Source organism: Episyrphus balteatus, chromosome 4, assembly GCF_945859705.1.
Source record: "Episyrphus balteatus chromosome 4, idEpiBalt1.1, whole genome shotgun sequence".
Classification (NCBI taxonomy): Eukaryota; Metazoa; Arthropoda; class Insecta; order Diptera; family Syrphidae; genus Episyrphus; species Episyrphus balteatus.
Window position 1 is genome coordinate 82676649 of NC_079137.1, and position 22518 is coordinate 82699166.

Below are 22518 nucleotides of genomic sequence, written 5' to 3' on the forward strand. Positions count from 1 at the left end.
GTAAAATTCTGTTGTGAAAAAAATTTTTGTTTTATCGTTCGATCTTTTTCGTTTACAATTTTGCTATCGACTCAAATCAAGTTCTTGTTCACAATAGCAAATATTTTTGTTGAAAGAGATACACAGTGCGAAAATAGATACTTATCGATTCGATCGACTTTCGCAATAAGGGCTATAAACGAAACTTTTAGGTACCGAGGAAATATTATCTATTGTAATGCCATAACATTTTTTTGGTGCCGTAGTTATTATACTTTTTCTCGGAAACGGAGTTAAGGGTTTACGAAATCAGCTCTCATTGTTTTTCTTCTAACGAGAGTACAAACAAATTCCTGCCTTGGAAAATTAAGACCCAGATCCTGGAATGGTCTGGTGATTCTAACTGTTTTTCTTAACTATAATTGCATTCAATGCCAAATATACCCTTTTTTAAAATGCGTACTTCACTGAGGAAGTACCTATTGTTAAGCTACAAAAAGATTTCAACCCAATTGGCTAAATGTAGGAGTTAGTTGGACGCCCGATGAAAAAACAGGAGTTTGCGATCATCCAAAATTACAACGTTATTTTATTATAAAAATGTTCATATTAACCTATTCTGTTACCATAACGAAGAAAAAAATAACAAAAATAATAAAAAATTATTAAAACATCGACCAAAATAAGGCGTCTTAGTAAGGGTATGACAGATCTAACTGATGAGCCCACTGTCGTACCTGGGCGAAACGCTTTATTAATTTTTGGAGTTGAGGTCACTTGAACTTATATTGAATTATATTCAATCACTCCACTTAAAATAAAAATAATTTTAATAATTTTTTATTATTTTTGTTATTTTTTTCTTCGTTATTTGACAATCAATGACGTAGAATCAGTCATTCAGCATTGTGAAGTCTCTACGTACGCAGATGATATGAAAATCTTTAGGACAATTTCATCGTCAAACGACCCTTTGCTTTTGCAAATTGATTTAGACAATTTCTTTGTTTGGTGTCAGAAAAATAACTTAGATCTTAATGTTGAAAAATGCCAAGCAATCACATATTCCCGCAAACGACTCCGTCCTCCACCACGTGACTATTTTATCAATGAATGTATTGTTTCAAGAGTAACAACCATTAAGGATTTGGGTGTAATTTGTGATAATGAACTTAACTTCAGATCCCACTATGACAATATTATATCTAGGGCTAATTCTGCTTTAGGTTTCGTCAAGCGCTGGTCTAAAGAGTTTTCTGACCCTTACGTTACGAAATCACTTTATACCACGTTTGTGAGGCCTTTACTTGAATATGCTAGCCAAGTCTGGTCCCCTTATCATCAAGTCCACATCAAGAGAATTGAAGCAGTACAGCGTAGATTCCTCCGTTTTGCCTTAAGAGGACTTCCGTGGGTTGATAATTTCAACTTGCCCCCTTATCAAGAACGTTTGCAACTCATTAACTTACAATCTTTAGAAAAACGTCGCGAAGTTGCCGATGTTATTTTCATACACCAAATTTTATGTAATGTAATTGAAAACTCCACCCTCCTTGAGCAAATTAGTTTTAACGTAAGTTCCTATTCTCTCAGAACGACCCCGCAATTTCATCAAGCTCTTCATAGAACTGATTATGGCAAAAATGAACCGATTACGAGAATGTTAAGGAATGTTAACCCTTAACTATAGTGGTGGGTCCAGGGGACCCACATCAACTTTTAAAAAGTTAATAAAAACCGTTGAAAATGAATTTTCTCTTTTTTTTTTTTATTTTTTTATTTTTTTTTAAATTGTTATCTTTTGATGCTTAAAAACAAAATTTATAAAAAAATTCAATTTTGTATTTTATTTTATCATTTCAAAACACCACAAATTTTCACCACTATAGTTAAGGGTTAATAAAAATTGTAATATTTTTGATTGTAATAACAGCAAGATCACACAAAAAAACCTACTATATGGTATTTCATAGCCCTCTTGGACCTAAAGATTAGTAATGATTAGTAAATAGTGAAATAGTAAAAGAGAAACTGAAACTGGACTTTTTATTTTTTTTACTGATCTAACAAGTGCTTAAGCATGCTTTTTTATTTTATTTATTGTTTTTTTTTCTACACTTTTTTAATTTTTTTTTACTTATTTTTAAATTTTAACTTTATTTAATACTTTATTTTAATTTTTTTCTATATGGTTGTATGTTTCCCCATGCTCCCATATAGTTACATATTTATTTTTACATTTTGTATCTGCTTGTAATAAGCAGCCCCGCTCTTATCTCGTGTTTATTTTTTTCTTCAAAAAACTCTAATTTAAGTGCCGATATGACTAGCCACCCACCGCAAGTGCCATCATACTCGGTGTAAATGGACCCCAGCGCGTGCGGTATCTGGGGGGGAAAGAGGCGTGGGATAATTTAATTTAAGCCTGACCACGGGCATACATTTTCTAAGTGTCTGAATTTAAACAAATTCCCTTAGAATATTATAATTCACAGTATATTCATGCTGTGAGTTTTATATAGTGTCGGTAAACATCGACCAAAATAAGGCGTCTTAGTAAGGGTACGACAGATCTAACTGATGAGCCCACTGTCGTACCTGGGCGAAACGCTTTATTAATTTTTGGAGTTGAGGTCACTTGAACTTATATTGAATTATATTGAATTCTATTCTGTTACCTATTTACATACCAAATCAAGGTAAAATAAAAACCCAAACGAAAAAACAATCGATTTCGTGGCCAACAAAGTGTTATTACTCCTTAATTGAAACCTAATAGAACTTTGTTCTCTATTTTAAAATTTTGTTTTTGCTGATAATCAATAGAAAATTACTTATCTGCCAAAAAGTCCCAAAGTTAAACCATTTACATACGTTACTATGATCTTTATTGCTCATCAAAATATTATCTTAATTTTAACGAACAAGACAGAACAACGTTTGATGGGTCTGCTTGTTTTCAAAAAAAAAAAAAAATGAAAAGTGGAAACCTAACATAAAAGCTAAAGCAGTGCAAATTTGTCTGTTTTTGCAACACAACTCTCCCAAGCTTAAAATGAAATTCTTCAACCCTTCAAGTTCTTCTCAACTATATATTGATGTGAGCAAACACTGTATGTACACTTTTCAAGCTTCTCTTAAGTAAGCATAAAGGTAACGATTATTTGCGAACATGAGAAGCTTTAAAACAAATTGACAATTTGGTACACTGTGGCGTATGTGGAACATTTTGTTTGTGGTTAGTTCACAATGATTTACAACATTTACGTATGACACACATACATTTGTATGTTGACTCCTTTTTATATTTTGAATATTTGTATGGAAGGTTTGTGTTTAAAAGTAATAAATAAAAAAGTTAATATTAAACTCATTTTTCATTCTAATGAAGCTACATAAGTATGATGCAATAAATACTTCAAGAAACATTCTTTGTCTTATACAAAAGTAAAGACACTTTGGCATACATCATAATAAAGAATATTGTACATATACCTAATATGATGATGAGGTCACATGTCAACTTAACATAAAAGCTTGTTTTGCAAATATTTATGGATTGCTTAAAAATAAAAAAAAGAACCTCGCGATGTAATCAATCAATCTTTGTTGTCTTTCAAGTTTTAACTTGGTGTAATTTTTGTAGATTTCTTAAGAAAAAAAATGCAAAGCTTTATTAGATATAATGTAGAGGTAGCAAATGTACCTCAAAGCACCGCTGTAAAAGCGTAAATTACATATTTTAATGATTTTTAATACGAGAACTACCTATTGATTTTATATATTTTGCTGATTTTGCATCTGTTTATAATAATAGCACCAACATGCAACATAAATTACAAACCTTATTCCATAGAAAAAAGCTCTACTAACCATTTTCACGAAAGCGAAAGTATCTATTATAAAAAAAAGCTAGCAAGACATACACACGATTGTCTTAGCCTTAGATACATTGCTGCACGATACAGGTTGGATACATTATTTCAAGCAAGAGACGCTGGCGGTGGTGGTTCCTAGGTGTGTTACCTTCTTTCTGCTGTTTGCTGCCGTTGTTGGCAGTTGGCAGGTTGGCGCTCAAGATATTGTGGGGCTCTCTTTTTCAAGTTTCAAAACAAGACTCAGTTGTGAGGTAGCTTACGGAGAAGTCACACGTGAATAAAAATTGTTTATTTGCCCGAATTTGTTAGAAAAATAAAAAAATCTTACAAGAAATGACCAAAACTTTATCTTAACAAAAAAATAAAAATAATAATAAAAAAAAATTCAAAGTATTCCATTGATTTGATCGTAACGGGACAGGTTTTCGTTGGTTTTCGCGTCTTGGAATGCATGTTGGTTTCAAAGTTGGGCTTAACTCATTTTTTTTTTTTTTTAATTTTCTTATGTTTTTGTTTTGTAAAATGAAAACTCCCTCCTCCGCCCGATGTGTTCATGTTTAAAAAATCTGTGTGTATATTTCTCAACAATTTATTCGAATTTAAAGCTTACTCGTACATTCAAGTAAAAGGAGTTGTAGTTTGATATTTTAAATTTTGTGTCTATAAAGGTATTATAAATACCAATTTATTACCGTTGTATATTGAAAAGTTATTATTTTTCGTTAGTGTTGGTTTTCTTAATACATTTTTTTGCCTGCGAAAATTGCTGCATTTTTGTGGTTAATTGGGTTTAGTATTCATAATTCAGTGACAACGATTGATTGGATTAACTAGGATATTTGAATTTCTATAAACATAAAATATACAAAGGTAAGTTGATGACTGTTTAGCCAAAATAAATAAAACATTTTAATTATCTATGTAAATTTATGCAGATATTTTGTAGAGTTTTTTTTTTTTAAAGTTCGTAGTCTCTTTTTGCATAATCAAACACAGTTATGTTCCAAATTTCAACTTTTGTCCCCAAATGAGGCCTTTTGTTCAAAATGAATCTCTTCTTAAAATTTATGCAAACAACAATTTATTGATGCCGCAGTACCGCACTTTTAACGGTTCACATGTGTGGACTGCTGATTGAAATCTTTTCAGTTGTTCTTTTAGGTACGGTTACCACTTTTTAGAAAAAAAAAAAAAAAACAATATTTTCAGAATAAATGTCTGTCTTTTCATATATTTTAATTTGGAAAGAATGTTTTTTATTTTAATCTTAATCTTTTGCTTTAAGTTAATAAGATAAAATAACTTCTAAGTTTGTGTCACTTTCCGTAATAATCCTATTTTTATTTATTTAGTTGTTTTTAAAGTTATTTAAGAATATATCTAAAATTTTAGAAAATCGAAAGAAATTAGCTTTTTGAGTAAATCTTACTTTTTCATAAGATTTTCTCATTTTCTTTTTAAATTTTGATATCAAGTTTTATTTAAAATATTCCAATCAATCCGTTTTTGACATAAATAATTTAAAATAGTATTGAAAACATCATAAATGTTAAGAATATGGAACAGATACATATGTGCGCTCGCTTGTGCTCTTTAAAGTGTTCAATCCACCAAAATTGAAATTGTTCAGCTAAAAACTTATCGGTTCTGCTATAAGAAAACGGCATTTTTGGTTTATTGAACACTTCGGAATTGGAATGTCTTCGAAAGTATTAGAGATCAACGAATTCAGATCTCACTAAGCGAAAAAGCACCCTCAAAAACCTTAAAATCAATAAAAATGTCATTTTAGAAAAAAATGGTCCATTTACATACATTTTCTTGATCATTAAAATTAAGAGTTAAAAGAGTTTTTCAATGGATTTATGTATGTAGATCCTATAAACGTTCCTGGATAAGTCATTCAAATGACAAATCGAATATATTGCGGGTCACAGTGGTGTAGCCGTAACATTTTTGTTTTAATTAAAAACTCAAAAAGTTAATATAAAATCTTACGATTCTTGTCTTTGAAAATCTTGGAAGAGAGCACCAATTCATTTCTAAATAAATTGAAAGGGCCAGTACAAAACTAGCGAGTCAGCTTGTATGATTATAACAAATACAAAATTAAAGTTTATTCCATATCAATAGAATTTATCTGCCTACTTCAAATGAATTGTCATGTGTGTGTATAATTTTGTTTTTTCTAGAATCGGTTAAAGAATCAGTCTACATTCACACAATTCAGTATTCAAAGTTCTAAAGACTTTATTTTTATTCTGATAGAAAATCTGTTTCCAGTCCAACATTTGACAAATAATTTGACGGTAGGATGGAATTTCATTCCACTTTCATTTTGATGTTAATTTGTTTGTACTGTGAAGTAAGAAAAACCTATAGCTCTGTATTATTATGGATCCTGAAGTGGTAGTCTTTTGTTTAAAAAAAAGAAGTATGTGCATTGTACAGGAGTAAACATTAAAATTAGCTCTTTCTCTCTATGAGCTATTTTAAATTTTTAAACAAGTAAATTTATACAGTCCTGTTGGTCAGTCATAAAGTTAAGATATCTTGAGATTATAAATTTTCTTCTCCATTAGTCCGATACGTTGGCGTTCAGTACCAATATAATAATTGTATAGGTACATGCAACAAGAAAAAAAAAAAAAACGAAATGCATAGTGGCAAGAGGTCACAAAACGTGTATATGCAAAGATTGTGGCGCGCAGAGTTATTTTTTTTTTGTTGCAGAAAATAGAAAGTTGATGGAGGAAGAATGGGGAGCAGCTTTAAAACATGAATATGGTTGTTGCTTTAAGAAGATAAGTTTAAATCTTTCATTCACACAATTGAACACCAACCAACATCAGCTGCATTACAATCTCTCATCACAAACAAGTACTTACTTTACTAACTACGTACTCTATGCCATGGTTAAAGAAGTTATGATGAGAAAGTGATGTTGGATAGTTACTGATGATGATGGAAATACATCAAACAAGAGTGGACTATCATTTATTTCACTAAACTTATCGATGGACATTTTGTAAATTATGGTCATTTTGATAGATATACACATTTTTGTTCGCTCCAAATTCGTATGCTTGTCATTGTTTTGTATGTAAGATTCAGTTTTAATATAGTGTGGGTTGAATTTTTAGAAGATGAGTTTGTATGTTAAAAAAAAAAAAATATCACCACAGACAACTTAAACAGAAACATTGAAATTATATGAATGAAATATAAAGAATAAATATTTAACAAAAGAATAAATGGCAAATAATTAAAAATTATTACATCATTCAATTAAATTTGCATTCATAAAAATTATCGTTATTTTTAGAAATACACATACCTACAAGTTATGTCTTTTAATCTAGAGCACATAAAAATTTGATTGAACTTTAATACGCATGCTGATAATATTACCTTTCATTTGATATATCACATAACGGTACGTGCTCTACAAGTTACAAAATTTAAGATTGAAAAACCTGAAAAATACCTGTGGTATTTTTCACAGGAGATCTGTTGTCGATGACTAGCCACCAGTGTAGGAAGTACCGTAATTTTAGTTTGAAATTTCGTGATGGTTAGCTTTAAAAAACTCTAACTTTTTTGTAGGCATGGTAGAAATATGATTGAAACGTCATAAAAAAGGTGAAATAATAAGCTTTCAGATGATATACAACTTATTATAGGTTGTCATTTAAAAAAATAGATTTAATGGTTTTAGAAAAGAAAAAAAGATTGATTTTTTTTGATATTTTTTTTTGATGAAAACTGAAAAATTTTAGCTCTTTTTGAAGATGTTGTATAGACATGGTCGATATAAATATTTTGAGCTGAAATAATAAGCTTTTAGATGATATAAAATTTATTAAGTTGTCATATAAAAAAAATGGATTCAAAGGTGATGGAATAAAAAAAAGTTAGATTTGTTCGATTTTTTTTTCAAGAATAATGATTTTTTAAGGTTTCACTTTTACCACGTGTGAATTGCACACATGGTTTTTTTTTAAATGGCCAACGTAAAGCCCAATAAAGTTATATTATTTTGTTTTGCTTGGCAAATAAATGTTAACTACATTACCTACTTGGAACTGGTTTTGTTTTTTTTTAGTTAACTATAATATATGTCTGTTTTTTTTTTCTTCCTCATTATTGTTTAGATGAACAAACAACAAATTTACCATTTTGCGGACATAATGTTTAATGCCTTATAATCGTGACACAAAAATAAAATCACCATTACATACACTTAATTTAATTTATAATGCTACTCACGTATTTTTGCCACGCACTAATCCAACTTTTATGACCAAAACTTAACTTAAATCTCTTCTTTTTTATGCTACATTTGCATTTAATTTAACCGACATTATGTTTTGGTAAGAAACCTTGTGATGTATAATTAAGATAATATTACTTTTGAAGTTTCCACTTATTTTGTTTCGTCTTACTTTTCAAAAAAAAAAAAAATATGTAAGATCGATCTAATAAAATCCAAAGTATGCTAAAATTTGTTAAATTTATTTAAGGCCAATGAACATTTAATAGCTTTAATGACTTTCTTTCTTAATGGACGCAAAAATTAAGAAAAAATTTTCTGTTTGTCTTTCAATTAGAAAGTCCACGTTCAGGCGGCTTTGTTTACTCCAATTAGTAACATAAAAAAAACCTAAACGGGTTGAGCTAATGGAATAATGGAGCATGATTTAAATTAAAATTTCGATGAAAATGTTACACTGTGATATTTTAAGAACATATCATTATTCAAGGCATGACAAATACCTACTGACAATATTATAATCAAGACTTAACATTATTTAAACTTTATTATTTATTTGTTATACTGTGCTAACTAATTTTCTCTGCAATTATTAAACTTTGAGAAATTTCCTGTCACTAGTTTATCAACATTCGTAGCGTAATTTTTTGCTTTCACGCAACTTTACTCTATTATACGCCTTGCTGTCTTAGCCATACAGCAAACAAACCAATTCAAAATTAAAGCAGGCTAAAAGGAACCTTAACGAGATCAATCCACAATACTTGTTTTCTGAATTACTGCCAAGATCTGCGCAGTTGAATGATAAATTATAATCTATGTTTGTAAGACGTGTTATAGCTTATTGTTATACAGGTATGAAACTACGTATTTCTTTATTATTTGTTCCATTGTAGGTAAAAACAATATCTCTGTATGATGAACAAAAAAAATAATAATAATAAGATCTTGATAGAAAGTGAATTAAATTCCTTACAGATATTGTACGTGCAAACTTGAAAATGTCTTGAGTCTTGACTCCATATCGGTGTTGTTGGTATATGTAAATAATATAAGAAGGTGTGGTATGATACACAAATGTTTGTTCTTATGTACACAGGTTCAGTGTTAGATCATTAAGGAACGAGTCCAAGAAAATTATTATAATTTTATATAAAAAAATGTAAACTTTCGTCATGATATGAGTATTTGCTTTTTTATTCTGTAAAAGTACTTTTGTATAAATGTATGTCTGTACTGCAAATTAAACAAAACATTAAGTTTAAATCAACATTAAGCAGTGGCGTAGTAAAAAAAAACTGGACTTTGTGCATTATGATCGTTTCGAATGTTTTTATAATGTACTTTATTGTTTCTTTTTTATCATTTCGCAATTTAATAGTTTGCATAGTGTTATCAAGCTTTAAAATTATTTTGCCTTGCAAACTACCCGGTGCGGCGGTAGTTGCAATCTTTTATATGTATGTTAGTGAATTGTAAAACAAAATAATTATGAGCTTAAAGACACTAGTGAAATTCGGAAGCTCATTTATATAAAACTCTCCTCTTAACAAGCATTCTATTAAAAATAAACCTGATCCAAGACCTCTAATCAGCATCCATTAAATTTAAAGTCGCCATTTAAAAAGGAAATTTTACAATTTGCATGCGATTCGACAGAATTTTTATTTTAATTAATTAAACAAAATTCAGCGTTATATAAGAGCTCGAAAAAAATTGGGCAATTTGTTAAATTTACGATTTATATCAAAGGCCAAATGAGCTTCCCAGATCTTAAATCGGGAGCGGGTCAAAATTCTGACTTAAAAATTCTGCCAGCATTTTTTTTAACAAAAAAATTCTGCTTTCATCATTCATTTTCATTAATGATTTTTTAGGTTGGTATTTTCTTAACTTAATCATCCATCACAAATAATTTTCAAATTGCTTAGAGTACTGACTTTCTTATAACTCATATATATACGAGTACCCCGTTGAATTTGAATTATAGAAACGATGTTGTGTGATAGAGTAAATTTCTTCTCTTATTTAATGTTTTGAATATCAATTTTTATTTGACTAATTAAATTAAAAAATTATTATTTTTCGAAGGTATTTATCTTAAAAAACCTTTTCTCAATATTTTTAAATTTATTGATTTATCAAAAAAATATGAATATTATAAAAAAATGACAAAGTATTGTAAGTAAGTGATCTCAAATAGGCAGCAAATTTTGCTAGAATATGATTTTACAAAATTCTGCCAAAAATTAAGACAGGTTTGGAAAATGTTTAAAAGCGCGCACTTTTTAATATTTTCCAAACCCTTTTTTAATTTTTGGCAGAATTTTGTAAAACAGTATTATGAAAAGCATAATTTTGAAAAGCAGAATTTTAAAAAGCAGAATTTTGAAAGCAGTATTTTGACAAAAGAATTTTGAAAGCAGTATTTTGACAAAAGAATTTTGACCTCTTCAGAATTTTGACCCCAACCCTCCTAAAATCTTATTTAAATTTGTATGTGTTACTAGCGGGTTAATCATTCAATTACTATATCCATGGTTTTAAAGGCCTAATTAGTGGCTTTAAGTGGTTTTCGTCATGTTTTTCTTTTAAAGGTTCAGCCAAAAAGCTGCTGTTATATAAAGAGCTGAAATTCCTATACAACTAAAAAAAGTGCTTCATTTTTCTGTAGATTTTAGAATCACAAATGTTTGTAAAGGTTATAAAAAATAGCTTCAAAAATTATGTCACCCTTTTGTGTTTTATAAGCTTCTGATTTTAATTTTTACAAAATTGCTTATTTTAAGTGTATCTACGGAAATATCCAAGTGATGAGTCTTAACATTTTGCTGTAAAGGTCATTTAAACAATTTTTAATTGTCATTTAAGGTCATTTAAACAATTTTTAATTGCATTACATATACTTAAACACTCTTCTAAATTACTCAAGAACATAAAGTGTACACAATCTTTCACTATCACTATATAAATGAACAGAGAAATAAGTCGGTTCATTTATATTATTCAAAGAGGGCTAATCCATTTCTCCTATATCTTATCTCTTAAATGTTCTATTTGGTGCAACATTTGTATACATCAGGAAATGTTTTGTGGCCTTGTGGTGGGGCCTTAGCAATTTCACTGTGATAGTTCGATTTTGCAACAGAAGCGAGACACATCGATTCTAGTTAATTCGAGTATGCTGAATTCAGTGGTGGCAACCGTTTTGAAAGTTTGGCTCAGGTTTTCGAGATATTTCGAAAATAAAATCTTAGGTCGGGACTATTAAAATACTGATAATTTCGAATAATTAAGTTTTTTTATGCAGTTTTTAGTTTAGAGAAAAGCTATTCCTGTATATAGCTATATGTTTAACACTATTCCAACCTAGATTGTTATGTTTCGGTCGCTTACAAAGCATTTTATAAACATAAACTTCACTTTTTCAAGTTTTTTTTTATTTTGTTGACTTTCAAAGCCTTTAATATGGATGCAATTTCAGTTTAACATTGATTCGGGATATTTTATATTATTTCCATAGCATATAATTCCAAAAATGAATAAAATACTGCAAACCTGAAAAAGTTCACTAGTGAAAATCAGCCTACTAAGCTACGGAAATGTATCAAAACCTGAACTTAAGATTAAGTTAAGATAGTTTTTGGATTTTCAGCTTAAGCTTAAGATATGTCAGATAATAAATGAATTAAACAGTTTTTGGAAGAACAAAAAACGTTCTTATATACTTACATCATGCCGGGATAAAAGCAGTCAAAATAACGTTTTTTGCCTTTTATAACTGTAATATTAAAAAAAAGGAAGTCAAATAAATATTTATTGCTTCGGATTCGAGTTCAGCACTCCTTTCAACTTCAGAAAAGTACATTTTGGTTCTTGTGGCAAAAAAAAAGTTTAATTTTGCTTACCAGTGTTATTTAATACATTTCCTTAGCTTAATAGACTGATTTTCACTAGTGAACTTTTTCAGGTTTGCAGTATTTTATTTATTTTTGGAATTATATGCTATGGAAATAATATAAAATATCCCGAATCAATGTTAAACTGAAATTGCATCCATATTAAAGGCTTTGAAAGTCAACAAAATAAAAAAAAACTTGAAAAAGTGAAGTTTATGTTTATAAAATGCTTTGTAAGCGACCGAAACATAACAATCTAGGTTGGAATAGTGTTAAACATATAGCTATATACAGGAATAGCTTTTCTCTAAACTAAAAACTGCATAAAAAAAACTTAATTATTCGAAATTATCAGTATTTTAATAGTCCCGACCTAAGATTTTATTTTCGAAATATCTCGAAAACCTGAGCCAAACTTTCAAAACGGTTGCCACCACTGAATTCAGCATACTCGAATTAACCAGAATCGATGTGTCTCCGCTCTGTTGCAAAAAAAAAGTTCTAAAAACTATCACAGTGTTTTTAATCTTATCATTCTATTGTTACGCCACTGACATAAAGTATTAACACTAAACACACAATAGCGAACGGCCACTTAAGCTTAGCTCAAGCTGCTGGGCAACGATATTGTGTTGTGTTGAGCTCATGGTCAAATTCTTTGAAATCTTTGAGATAAAATTACCTAGACTTTGGCTGCTTTGGTGCGCAGTCGTCCAGTGTGCTGCTCGTGAGAATAACAATGACTTCAACATTTAAAAATGCCATTACTGGCTTTCCTTTATACAGTGCAAAATAATGCGACTTAGAGATTTAGTAGTAACGTCACGTTGCGGTTTGATAAAATTATATTTTCTATAGCACAGAAAGACGGCCGAAGACGCATCACGGTTGCAATAGTGTTCCTCTTTTTTGCTATTCTTAAGATTCCATTTTTAATCCGTAGTCAAAATCTGTTGCGTATTTTATTTGGACTCAAGTCGTGTTGGCTAACAAGCCTGACCGATTATAATTTATAATACCAGAAAATAATATTTTAGTGTTCATTGAACTCTTTCTGATGTAGTAGGTTTATTATGTGTCTTTCTATCGTGATGTAATAGTTAAAGTTCAAATTTCTTGTTATTCGATTTTTTTTTATTTTCATACCTACTCACCATCGACATAATTTATTATCGTCCTCTGGGGACACACCATCTTTGAACATTTTTAGATAAAAGATAAAACAAGTTTAGATACAAGTTTAACAGCTTTTCAACTTTTACTGGCTGTAATTTCATTACTTTGTCGATATACAATCCATTCGGCAAACGAATAAACGGAAATATGTTTTGGTTGGTTTTTTTTTTTTTTTGATTGCAGTTTCAGGAAGAAAGTCAATTAGGTTGATGCCAAGAAAATGTGAAAGTCAATGCTTTGCAAATTGTCGTAATTTAATTGATGGGGTAAAGTTAATTGTGTATTTGAATAGATTTTAATTAGACAAAAATGTTTGCTTTCATTGAAAAGCTTTTAATATTGTAAAATAATTTTTTTTTTAATATACTGCTTGGCTATTGGATAGGGGAAGGAAAAATGATTACAACCTGTGTGTTGGAACTTTAAATTTACCGCCAGAAATTCAAGGAGAAAATAAAATAAAAATTGACTCAAGATAGACGGACCGAAATTCATAAGCAAAAATACTTTTTAATTGTTAAGGCTTGGTGTTTAATGAATTTACTCATAAATATTATTCCCTGAGGGTAATTTGAAACTCGATATCTATGAAGAAATATGTAATACTGACATTCAAAAATTCATTCCGTCTTCACATATATATTTTTTAATAGCAAAAATAACGTATGTGAACTGTTGCAATTTGTATTTGCATAACACAAAGTGTAAAATTGGTACTGTTTATGATTGTTTTGTTAATAAATCATTTTGTTTTATGTGTTATGATGTTTATGATTGCGTATGGTCAGTGACTCACTCTGCCTATTTTGTGTATACATACAATGTCTACTGGTTGCGCAGTCTTAACAAGCGTTCTATTGTTTTTAGCCATTAGTGCTGATTGATTAAATTAACAAACAAACATAAAATATTAATAAAATTTATTAATTAGTAAAATCTGTGTCTAAGATTAGAACTGCTAAAGAATAAAAACTTATAGGAACGTTTTATCAGATTTTGTTTGCGATATAGACAGTTACTATTTATCAAGTTAAATTTATCAAGTTAGGTACCTATTTTTTAAGGTTCCGAACTTTGGAAAGCAATCAAACATGACATGATGATTGAGAATGCAATTTTGTGGGTGTGTGGGCTTATAAGAAACTATAATAGCTTAACCCAAATTTACTTAAACAGCTTACTTCAAATATATGTTTATGTAATATTATATGTAATATTTTTCGGAGACTTTTATAAAAATTAGTTTTTTTAACCAAAAATAACGGTACCTGTCATATACCAAAAGGAAAAGTTTAATTTTCTCAAAAATGACTTCAACGATTTTGATAAAATTTATAAGCAATTTTATTTTCTATAGAAAAATAAATTTTAAAAAGTTTTTTGTTCTTTATTTTCAAAACATGATATAGTAGAGTAACTAAAGCAAATTATTAGGGAACCCGGCCGAACAGCTCTGATTTTGACGATTTTTTTTTTCAAACGTAGGTAAAATACTTTAAAGTCTATAGATTAAAAATTGCCGGTGTTGCCGTATTGGTTTTTAAAATTAAAATTAAATTTTTTTTAACAAAACCATTTTTTTGCTTAAATTTCATAAAACAAATGATAGCAAAAGATTCTCTAGGTAATTTAAGGAAAATATATAAAAGGCAGTAAGGGACAATCTTCCATCGTTTAAGCGATAAATGCAATTTTCTAACATTCTGACCTCAAACACAAAAAAAATATTTTGAAAACAACAGCAACACCTACAATATTTTAAAATAAATTTTTAAAAAGCCAGAATCTCATTCTTATCTCTTAAATTTAAATCCACTAAATTTAATCAAGACTTTTTGAAAAAATGGTCCTCAAACTCAGAATTAAAAAAAAAAAAATGTTATTAGAAAAATTTAAAATGACTTTTTTCCAAACTTTTTCTAATAAAATATGAATTTATTAAAAAAAAATGTTTGGCCATAAATATTATCAGTTGAATTTCGAAGCAAAAAAGGTAAAATATATCACACTTTTGAAAAAAAAAAAATGAAAAATTACTTCAATTTCAATGGTTTTTTTTTATTAAAACTGAATTTTTGCATTGAAATAATTAATTTTCTCAAAGACTGTGGTAAATAGGAACTTTAAATTTTTGCTATTTAACTTTCAACAGTAAGGGTTATTAAATGAATAAAAAATAATTTTATGTTTATATGTTGAACTTTAAAAAAAAATAAGTTACATTATTTTTCAAAACTTTTATTAAAAAAAGTTCTTCGAAAATGAAATACTTTTTAATTTTTTTCATAAACCGTAATACATATTAACATTTCCTTTTATAATTTGAAATCATAATAAATGCGGCCAAAAAAATTTGAAAATAAATGCATTTTATATTACGACCAAGTTTAAAAAACGACATGTTAAAATTTTTTCAATAATTTTTTTTTTTCAAAAATCTGAGTTCAATTACTATTCTTTCAACAGCCGTTCATTCAATTAACTTAATTTTAATTTTACATATATGACTAAGCTTCTAGCTTTTAAAAAATGTATATTTGAATATTGTAGGTGTTGCCGTTGTGTTCAAATATTTTTTTTTGTGTTTGAAGTCAATTAATAAGAAAATTGCATCTATCGCTTGAACTATGGATGATTGTCCCTCACTCCCATATATTTTTTTTCCTTGAATTTCCTAGACAATCTTTTGGCATCAATTAATTTATGAAATTTAAGAAAAGAATTTGAAAAAAATTTTTTTTTGTTCACAAAAATCTTCAATTAAATTTAAAAAATCAAAACGGCAACACCAGCAATTTCTAATCGATAGACAGTATTTTTAATTACCGACGTTTGAAAAAAAAGATCATCAAAATCTAAGCTGTTCGGCCGGGTTCCCTAATATTGCTAATTTTTGAGCTTTAGTTACTCCACTAATAAGTCCAAAAAAATTCAAAATTCGTTTTTTTTTTACTAAATTTGTGCCCTAGGGTTAACCACGTCTGCCTTCAGTCTTACTTATAGAAAATGGTAAAATCAAAAAGCCTTATTGAGCGCATTTTTGTTGCTTGTACTTTCATAAGGTTTTGAACAAAGCGCTTGACGCTTTTTGATCTATACCTACCATTTCCTATAAGAGTATTTTTAGTTTTTTAAACTATGTATTTTTTTTTAATACAAAAATATAAAACTTGAACAAAATACAAAATCGGCGAAATATGAACTTAGTAGCAATTTATAATCTTTCGTTTGCACTGAAAGTAATTTTAATGAATTTTGAAATAGAATTTCATCAATTTGCAGGTAAACGAGTACATGTTTAATTAAAAAGATCTTTTTGCTCCAGTTTTATAAATCTTGCACAATTTTTCATCTACGACGTTGATATTGTTATTTTTTTTGTATCATTGATTTGATAAATATAGGGTAGATATACAACGTATTTATTAATGAATATAAAAACTTGAAATCTGTTCAAATATAGCACAGCTTTTCATTTGAATACACATAATTATTGGCAAACACAAGAATGCCTTAATGTTAATAACTAAAGCTATACGCATATTCTCGTATAACTAACAACAACTACTTGTAAGCATAACGATAGCGACCTCAATGAGATGAAAATGATTGTGTGTGAAAATAATAATAATAATTATTCATTGAGATAGATCGCGTTAACCTTGGATATAATAATGTTCAAAGGTGTACATTGGATATTGTAAGTAGATATGACAAATAACTTAAAATGATGGTATACGATCGGTATGGTGACGAAAAGAGGAAGAAAAAATATTTAAAGTCAGGTGTAAAACTTGTATCAGTTTACCTTGTTTTACTGCAATTTCAAGTTGGGATTAGAAGCCATACTCCTATAAGTTTTGTTGTGTATGCAATTTAATGTTTAAGTGATTCATAGTATTGGTATTGGATGCGATCTTTATTTATTAAGATATTTCTTTACCAATGATGATGATGATGATGATGATGTAAGCTTCCAATGGAGCTTGACAAACTGAAATAAACAAAGTTTGTTTATTTTTTTTTATTATTTGCAAAAATAAAAACTGGTCAGAAAATAATTGTACCCACAAAGTATTCATAAAATGTTTTAGACAAATATTTTGTACCAATAAGAGAATGTTGATTGTAGATACATGTTTGCCAATGAAAATTCTGTGTTAAATGTACAGTTTAAGTTAAAACTGGGTTTTAAATATGATTAACAAATTACTCAAACACTTATAAAAATAATCCTGATTTATATTCAATACATTTAAGTTGCAGCACTACGATTGTGGATTACCGAGAGCTAAGATGATTAAACAATAAAACCCCAAACCATGTTCAAACAAAAATATACAAACATGAAGTTTAAACTTGTACTCTAAATCTGCAATAAGATAATAAAGTCAAATGGTTATAGTACATATACATACATATATGTATTGCCAACCAAACAAGAAACAAAATCAAGGAAATCCATATTGCAAAACAAACTAACAGTTTCGAAATTCTCAGCCAACCACATTGTTTAAAAGAATCCGTCTCACCTCTTTCATTTACACCTAATAGTCCAAGTACAAACAAAATACAAATACAAAAACTTGTTTGAAAATTTAAACTTGCAAGCGTACCTAATGGTTTTAAAGCATGGTATAAAAAGAGAAGGTATGATCATTAGAAAAAACTCAGTATCGAGAACTGCCAAAACTTATGGCTACTTAAGGTTTTGACAGCCCAGCCCATTGAAATTGTTGTTGTAAACAAATTTGTCTTGGAAATTGTTGTTGCTTTTTACTTTGCCAAATGCCAAACGTCAAAACCTTATTACCCCATTTTGTAAGATGGCGGCTCTAATGATCATACCTTGTCTTTTTATACCATGGTTTTAAAGAACCTAGAAATTCAAAAGATAGTACATTAATGCTATTTGCATTGAAACTCTCCAATTTTCATATTTGTTCCACGGCTTTAATATTACTTGTATGACAGGCCATGCCCTATGACCATTGAAGTATGGAGTTCCTCAAGGAAATCACCTAGGTCCATTTCTTTTTATTATAATAATATTTTATTTACTTAACGGTACAATGTATAATTTAACGCTGATGATGTTAAAGTAATGAAAACTTTTCTCATAATTTTGATTTAATAAAATGAAGGCTTGACTTATATAAATCCCTCTAAACTAAGTTTCTTTTAAGTATTGAAGAATGTGGATAAAATTCTGTGAAAGAATGATAAGATTGGAGAAAAATACCCACCAACACGTTCAACAAAAATATCTTTAACATTCTGCCCTAAAAATTCTTGCTTAAAATTACAGGAAAGTAAATTTGTTTGTTTTCTTACGAGCTTGGGGGGAAAGAGGCGTGGGAATAAAAAACAAGGAAAACAGGTATTACTATCTTCACACACTTTTCATTTTTTTTTTTTCATTATAGCTGTCATAAAATAATCAGTAAAGAATCTTGGTTTTTTAATTCAGCGGGTAATGAATGGGAGAAATCTTTTGTATCCTTCCAATAGCAGACTACGTCTAATTGATTTTCCTAGTCTTAAAAGTATACACACGTTGTTAACAATGTTTTATTTCTACTGTAAACTAAGTAATTGCGACTTTTGTCCCGTGCAAACTTCATTGTTCCCAATCGAATTAACTACATATATGAACAGTATTAGCCTTTTGATATTAAATTGAAATTATATAACGTTAGCAACTTAATTAAAAATAATTTTGATGTAACAAAAAAGCTGGCTTCAAAAATATTTGGCAAATCTAATTGGTAAAGCAATAAATTATCTTTTCAATTTCCTGTTTAAAATGCAACACTTCCTCCTAAACTATTATTCCGTAAAGTGCTTTTAGTTGTTGTTGTTGTGTATTGTCGTTGTCTACAAACTACAGAAACTATTGTTTTGTTAGTTAATTTATATATAGATATGGCAGCATGGCACCAAGTCCGCACCAGAAACTATAGACTCATCAAGCACGATCACATTTAAGCCAACTATACACTTACAGTGTGGTGCGACGAAGAACAAGAAAAAGATATACATATAACCAAGCTCTATTTGCAATCATATTGCGAATAAATTTGCATTAATTTGAAAAAAAAAAAAAAAAAAATGAATCCCTGCAAGAGTATGTCTAGGGTTCTAAGGCGTAATGGAAAATTGTTTATAAATAGTCTTTATGGAATGTTTTGTCAAGACTTAGTAGAGAAAATTCTTTTGGTTCAAAATACAAGGTTAAATGTGCAGTTTATGTGAAACAAATTATAAATATTTGTTTATATTTCAAGTTAATTTTCTCACCTGAGTCATTAGAATTTAAATGAACTTACTTGGTTGCATTTTTAAGATATGAAACTTTAATAAAAATGTTGAAATGGTAAATCAAACGGATCTTACAAAATTAATTCAGCTATAAAGTTAGTCATTTAAAATATTAATCTATTTAACGGATAACACTGCACAACAAGGTTTTAGATGAATAAACTATACAATACTTTTCCAATGGTTTTTGGTGTGCTGAACTCGAATCTGGAGTCAGAAATATTCTATCAGCTCTAGTTTTTTAAATATTGCCATTAGAAAATGCAAAAACACGTTTTTTGGCTGATAGCTCTGGTCAACAAAATTTTACTATTTTTATTATGAATAAACCAAACTATACTTTTCCAATAGTTTTTGGGGTGCTTAACTCGAATATGAAGTCAAAAATATTCTATCAGTCTTAGTTCTTGAAAAAACGTGTTTTGGCTGTTTTTGAGGGTATGCTTTGATGTGAGGTACCTTATTTTATCATAATTTTTAACGGTTTCTATAAGAACTGTTTTTCTTCTTTGAAAATCTGTATAAATCATTCCGATATCTGTTTTATTGTCTGAGATATCTTAAGTTTAAGTAGGTACGTGTGTTTTTGCTTATTTTATCAATAACGTTATTCTAAAACTGCAGTAACACATTGCAACACAACTTCAGAAACAGGTGTTTTTGGATTTTCTAACGGTAATATTTAAAAAACGGGAGCTGATAGAATATTTCTGAATTCGGATTCGAGTTCAGCACCTTTGGAAAAGTATTGTTTGGTTAATTCATCATACAGAAAGCTTAATTTTGTTGTGCAGTGTAATTAAATTGAATTTATCTTATAACTTCTTAGAAAAAAATAGTTTACTTTATATTTTTACCAAGTAAACAACCAAGCAACGTTAATAAGGGTCTGTTAGTTTCTCCGCATCATAATTGCAAGAACATGTTTTCTATATTTTTTGTTTATTTTCTTTTTTTTTCACACGAAAGATAGTTAACATATTTCTATTTTTGTTTTGTTTTCTCTTTTCAGATATCGAGCCCAAAAACTTTATCGAGAGACACAGATACTTCTAAATGATAATAACAAAATCAATATTACAAACCAAATACATCGCATTTTTTACCAGTGAAAGGGTCAACGATACGTAGGCATAACTGGTCCGGTTCGCCCATTAAAATTAACAAAAAATAAAAAACAACATAGTCAAGATACAAAAAAAAAATTAATAACTTAAAAAAGCTGTGCGCTGTTCATTAAAAAAAGCAACATTCAAAATCCAGAATGGAAGCCGAGGAAATCACAAAACTAGTTGATGGAGTTTACAAGGTGCATATGTACACCAATACTCAAAATTTATTATTATATGTATTGCGATTATTTTTATTTTTTTGTTTATTTCTTGTCAGATAAATATTATTTGTTAATTTCATACGTATAGGTACATTTATTTATATTTAAGTTAACAAACTCGAATTTGAACAGATATGTTGACAACTTTTTGACATTAATAATTTAGTTTATTTATGGTTTTGGAATATGGAAACAGGCTCTTTGAAATTGCATTTGAAGAAAGTAACAAAAACTTTTAGCTAAATTCATAATATATCTAAACAACAATCAGTTTAATCTTTGCCAATTCCAATTGCTCTTATTAGTTGAAAAAAACAAATTCAAGGGAAGGTTGCATTGCTTATACTTGGTTTGATTCTTAAAACATTTTATTAAAAAAATGTAAACAAGCCCATAGTATATTTTGAAAAATAGTAAAAAGCCAGAAATTGTATGGGGAGTTCGTTATTGGTACCTACATTTTTGAACTATGCATTTTTTTTTGTTTTGTTTCATTTTTCATGCTACTCAAATGCTTATTTGAATAAATCGTACTTACTTTAATAAACCCAAAAAAAATATCCATGCCCGGACTAAAACCCTAGTCATAGAAAAATGGTTTATACCTCTTTGAAAAAGTGCTAAATGTAGACAGGAACCTCATCAAAAAATTTTATTTTAAGGCTATATCTAAAAAAATGGCATCATAGACCAACATTTTTGTTATTAGCTGCGTGCCTTTGTGAATAATTACACTGGTCGGCAAAAAAAAAGTCAGGAGCAAGAACTCTGTAAGGTGATTTTAATTGACTTGAGTGTGCTGAATTCAAAATTGTTTACAGATTTATTCCATCACGTCTTGTTTTTAAGCTCTACTCATCACTTTTATCGCTATAAAGTCTCAAAAATTAATTTTGAATTAAATGCTTTTTGATGTTTGGTCTAATATATATATATTTTTCCGTATTATTATACTTTTTACTTGCGATATAGGTACTATAGGGCAAGTTTAGGATTCGTAAAAAAAATCGAACTCGAGATAACAATTTTACTTGACATTTCGATGATGGAGAATGCCAAAAAAGTGGGTCCGGCAATTCTGTCTGTCTGTCTCTATCTGGAGCTGCAGCCTAAACGAGTGAAGTGATTTTCTTCAAACTTGGTAGTTAGCAGTTTTTGGTGATTCCCTAGAGGGGAAATTGAATTTTTTTTTTTATGACCAAAACTAACGGTACCTGCCATATAACGGAAATAGAAAAGTTAATTTTTTTCAAAAACGGCTCTAACGATTTTGATTAAAATTTTTGTGTGTAGTACTACACATAAGAGCCAACTTTTTAAATAAAAAAAATATTTTTTGTACCGTTATTAACGGTACCTGTCATAGAACGGTTTTTTTCGTTTCTGAATATCTCGTACAACATTTACCCGATTTAAATGAAAATTTTTATACAAAAGTGTGTAAGTAAAGATAATATTAAAATTTTAAAAAAATTTTCAAAAAACGCATTTTTGGTTTTTTAAAAAATATTTCAAAATTTTTTTTTGCAAATTTCAATTTTTTGAAAACGGATCAATGAAAAATTTTGGAATTTAGTTTTTATGTGTAAATTAATTATTTCTTCAAAATGGCATACCAACTTTTTTTTTTGAAAAATGTTAAAAAATTTTTATACATAC

At 28.7% G+C, this 22518-nt stretch overlaps 1 protein-coding gene across 2 annotated transcripts in view; it reads left to right on the forward strand.

Moving 5' to 3' along the window:
- Nucleotides 1–4022: 4022 nt before the first annotated feature.
- The window catches only part of LOC129919783 (brain-specific angiogenesis inhibitor 1-associated protein 2), a 28275-nt gene continuing 9779 nt past the window's right edge, over nucleotides 4023–22518 (forward strand). Inside the window, exons 1-3 of one of the 2 annotated variants that reach the window (XM_056000827.1) lie at nucleotides 4023–4525; nucleotides 4584–4727; nucleotides 20539–20835. In XM_056000827.1, coding sequence (XP_055856802.1) covers nucleotides 20791–20835 — 45 coding nt within the window. In that variant the 5' untranslated portion in view covers nucleotides 4023–4525; nucleotides 4584–4727; nucleotides 20539–20790. Of the gene's footprint in view, nucleotides 4728–20538; nucleotides 20836–22518 lie in introns of both variants that reach the window. The other variant, XM_056000831.1, reaches the window with a different exon arrangement.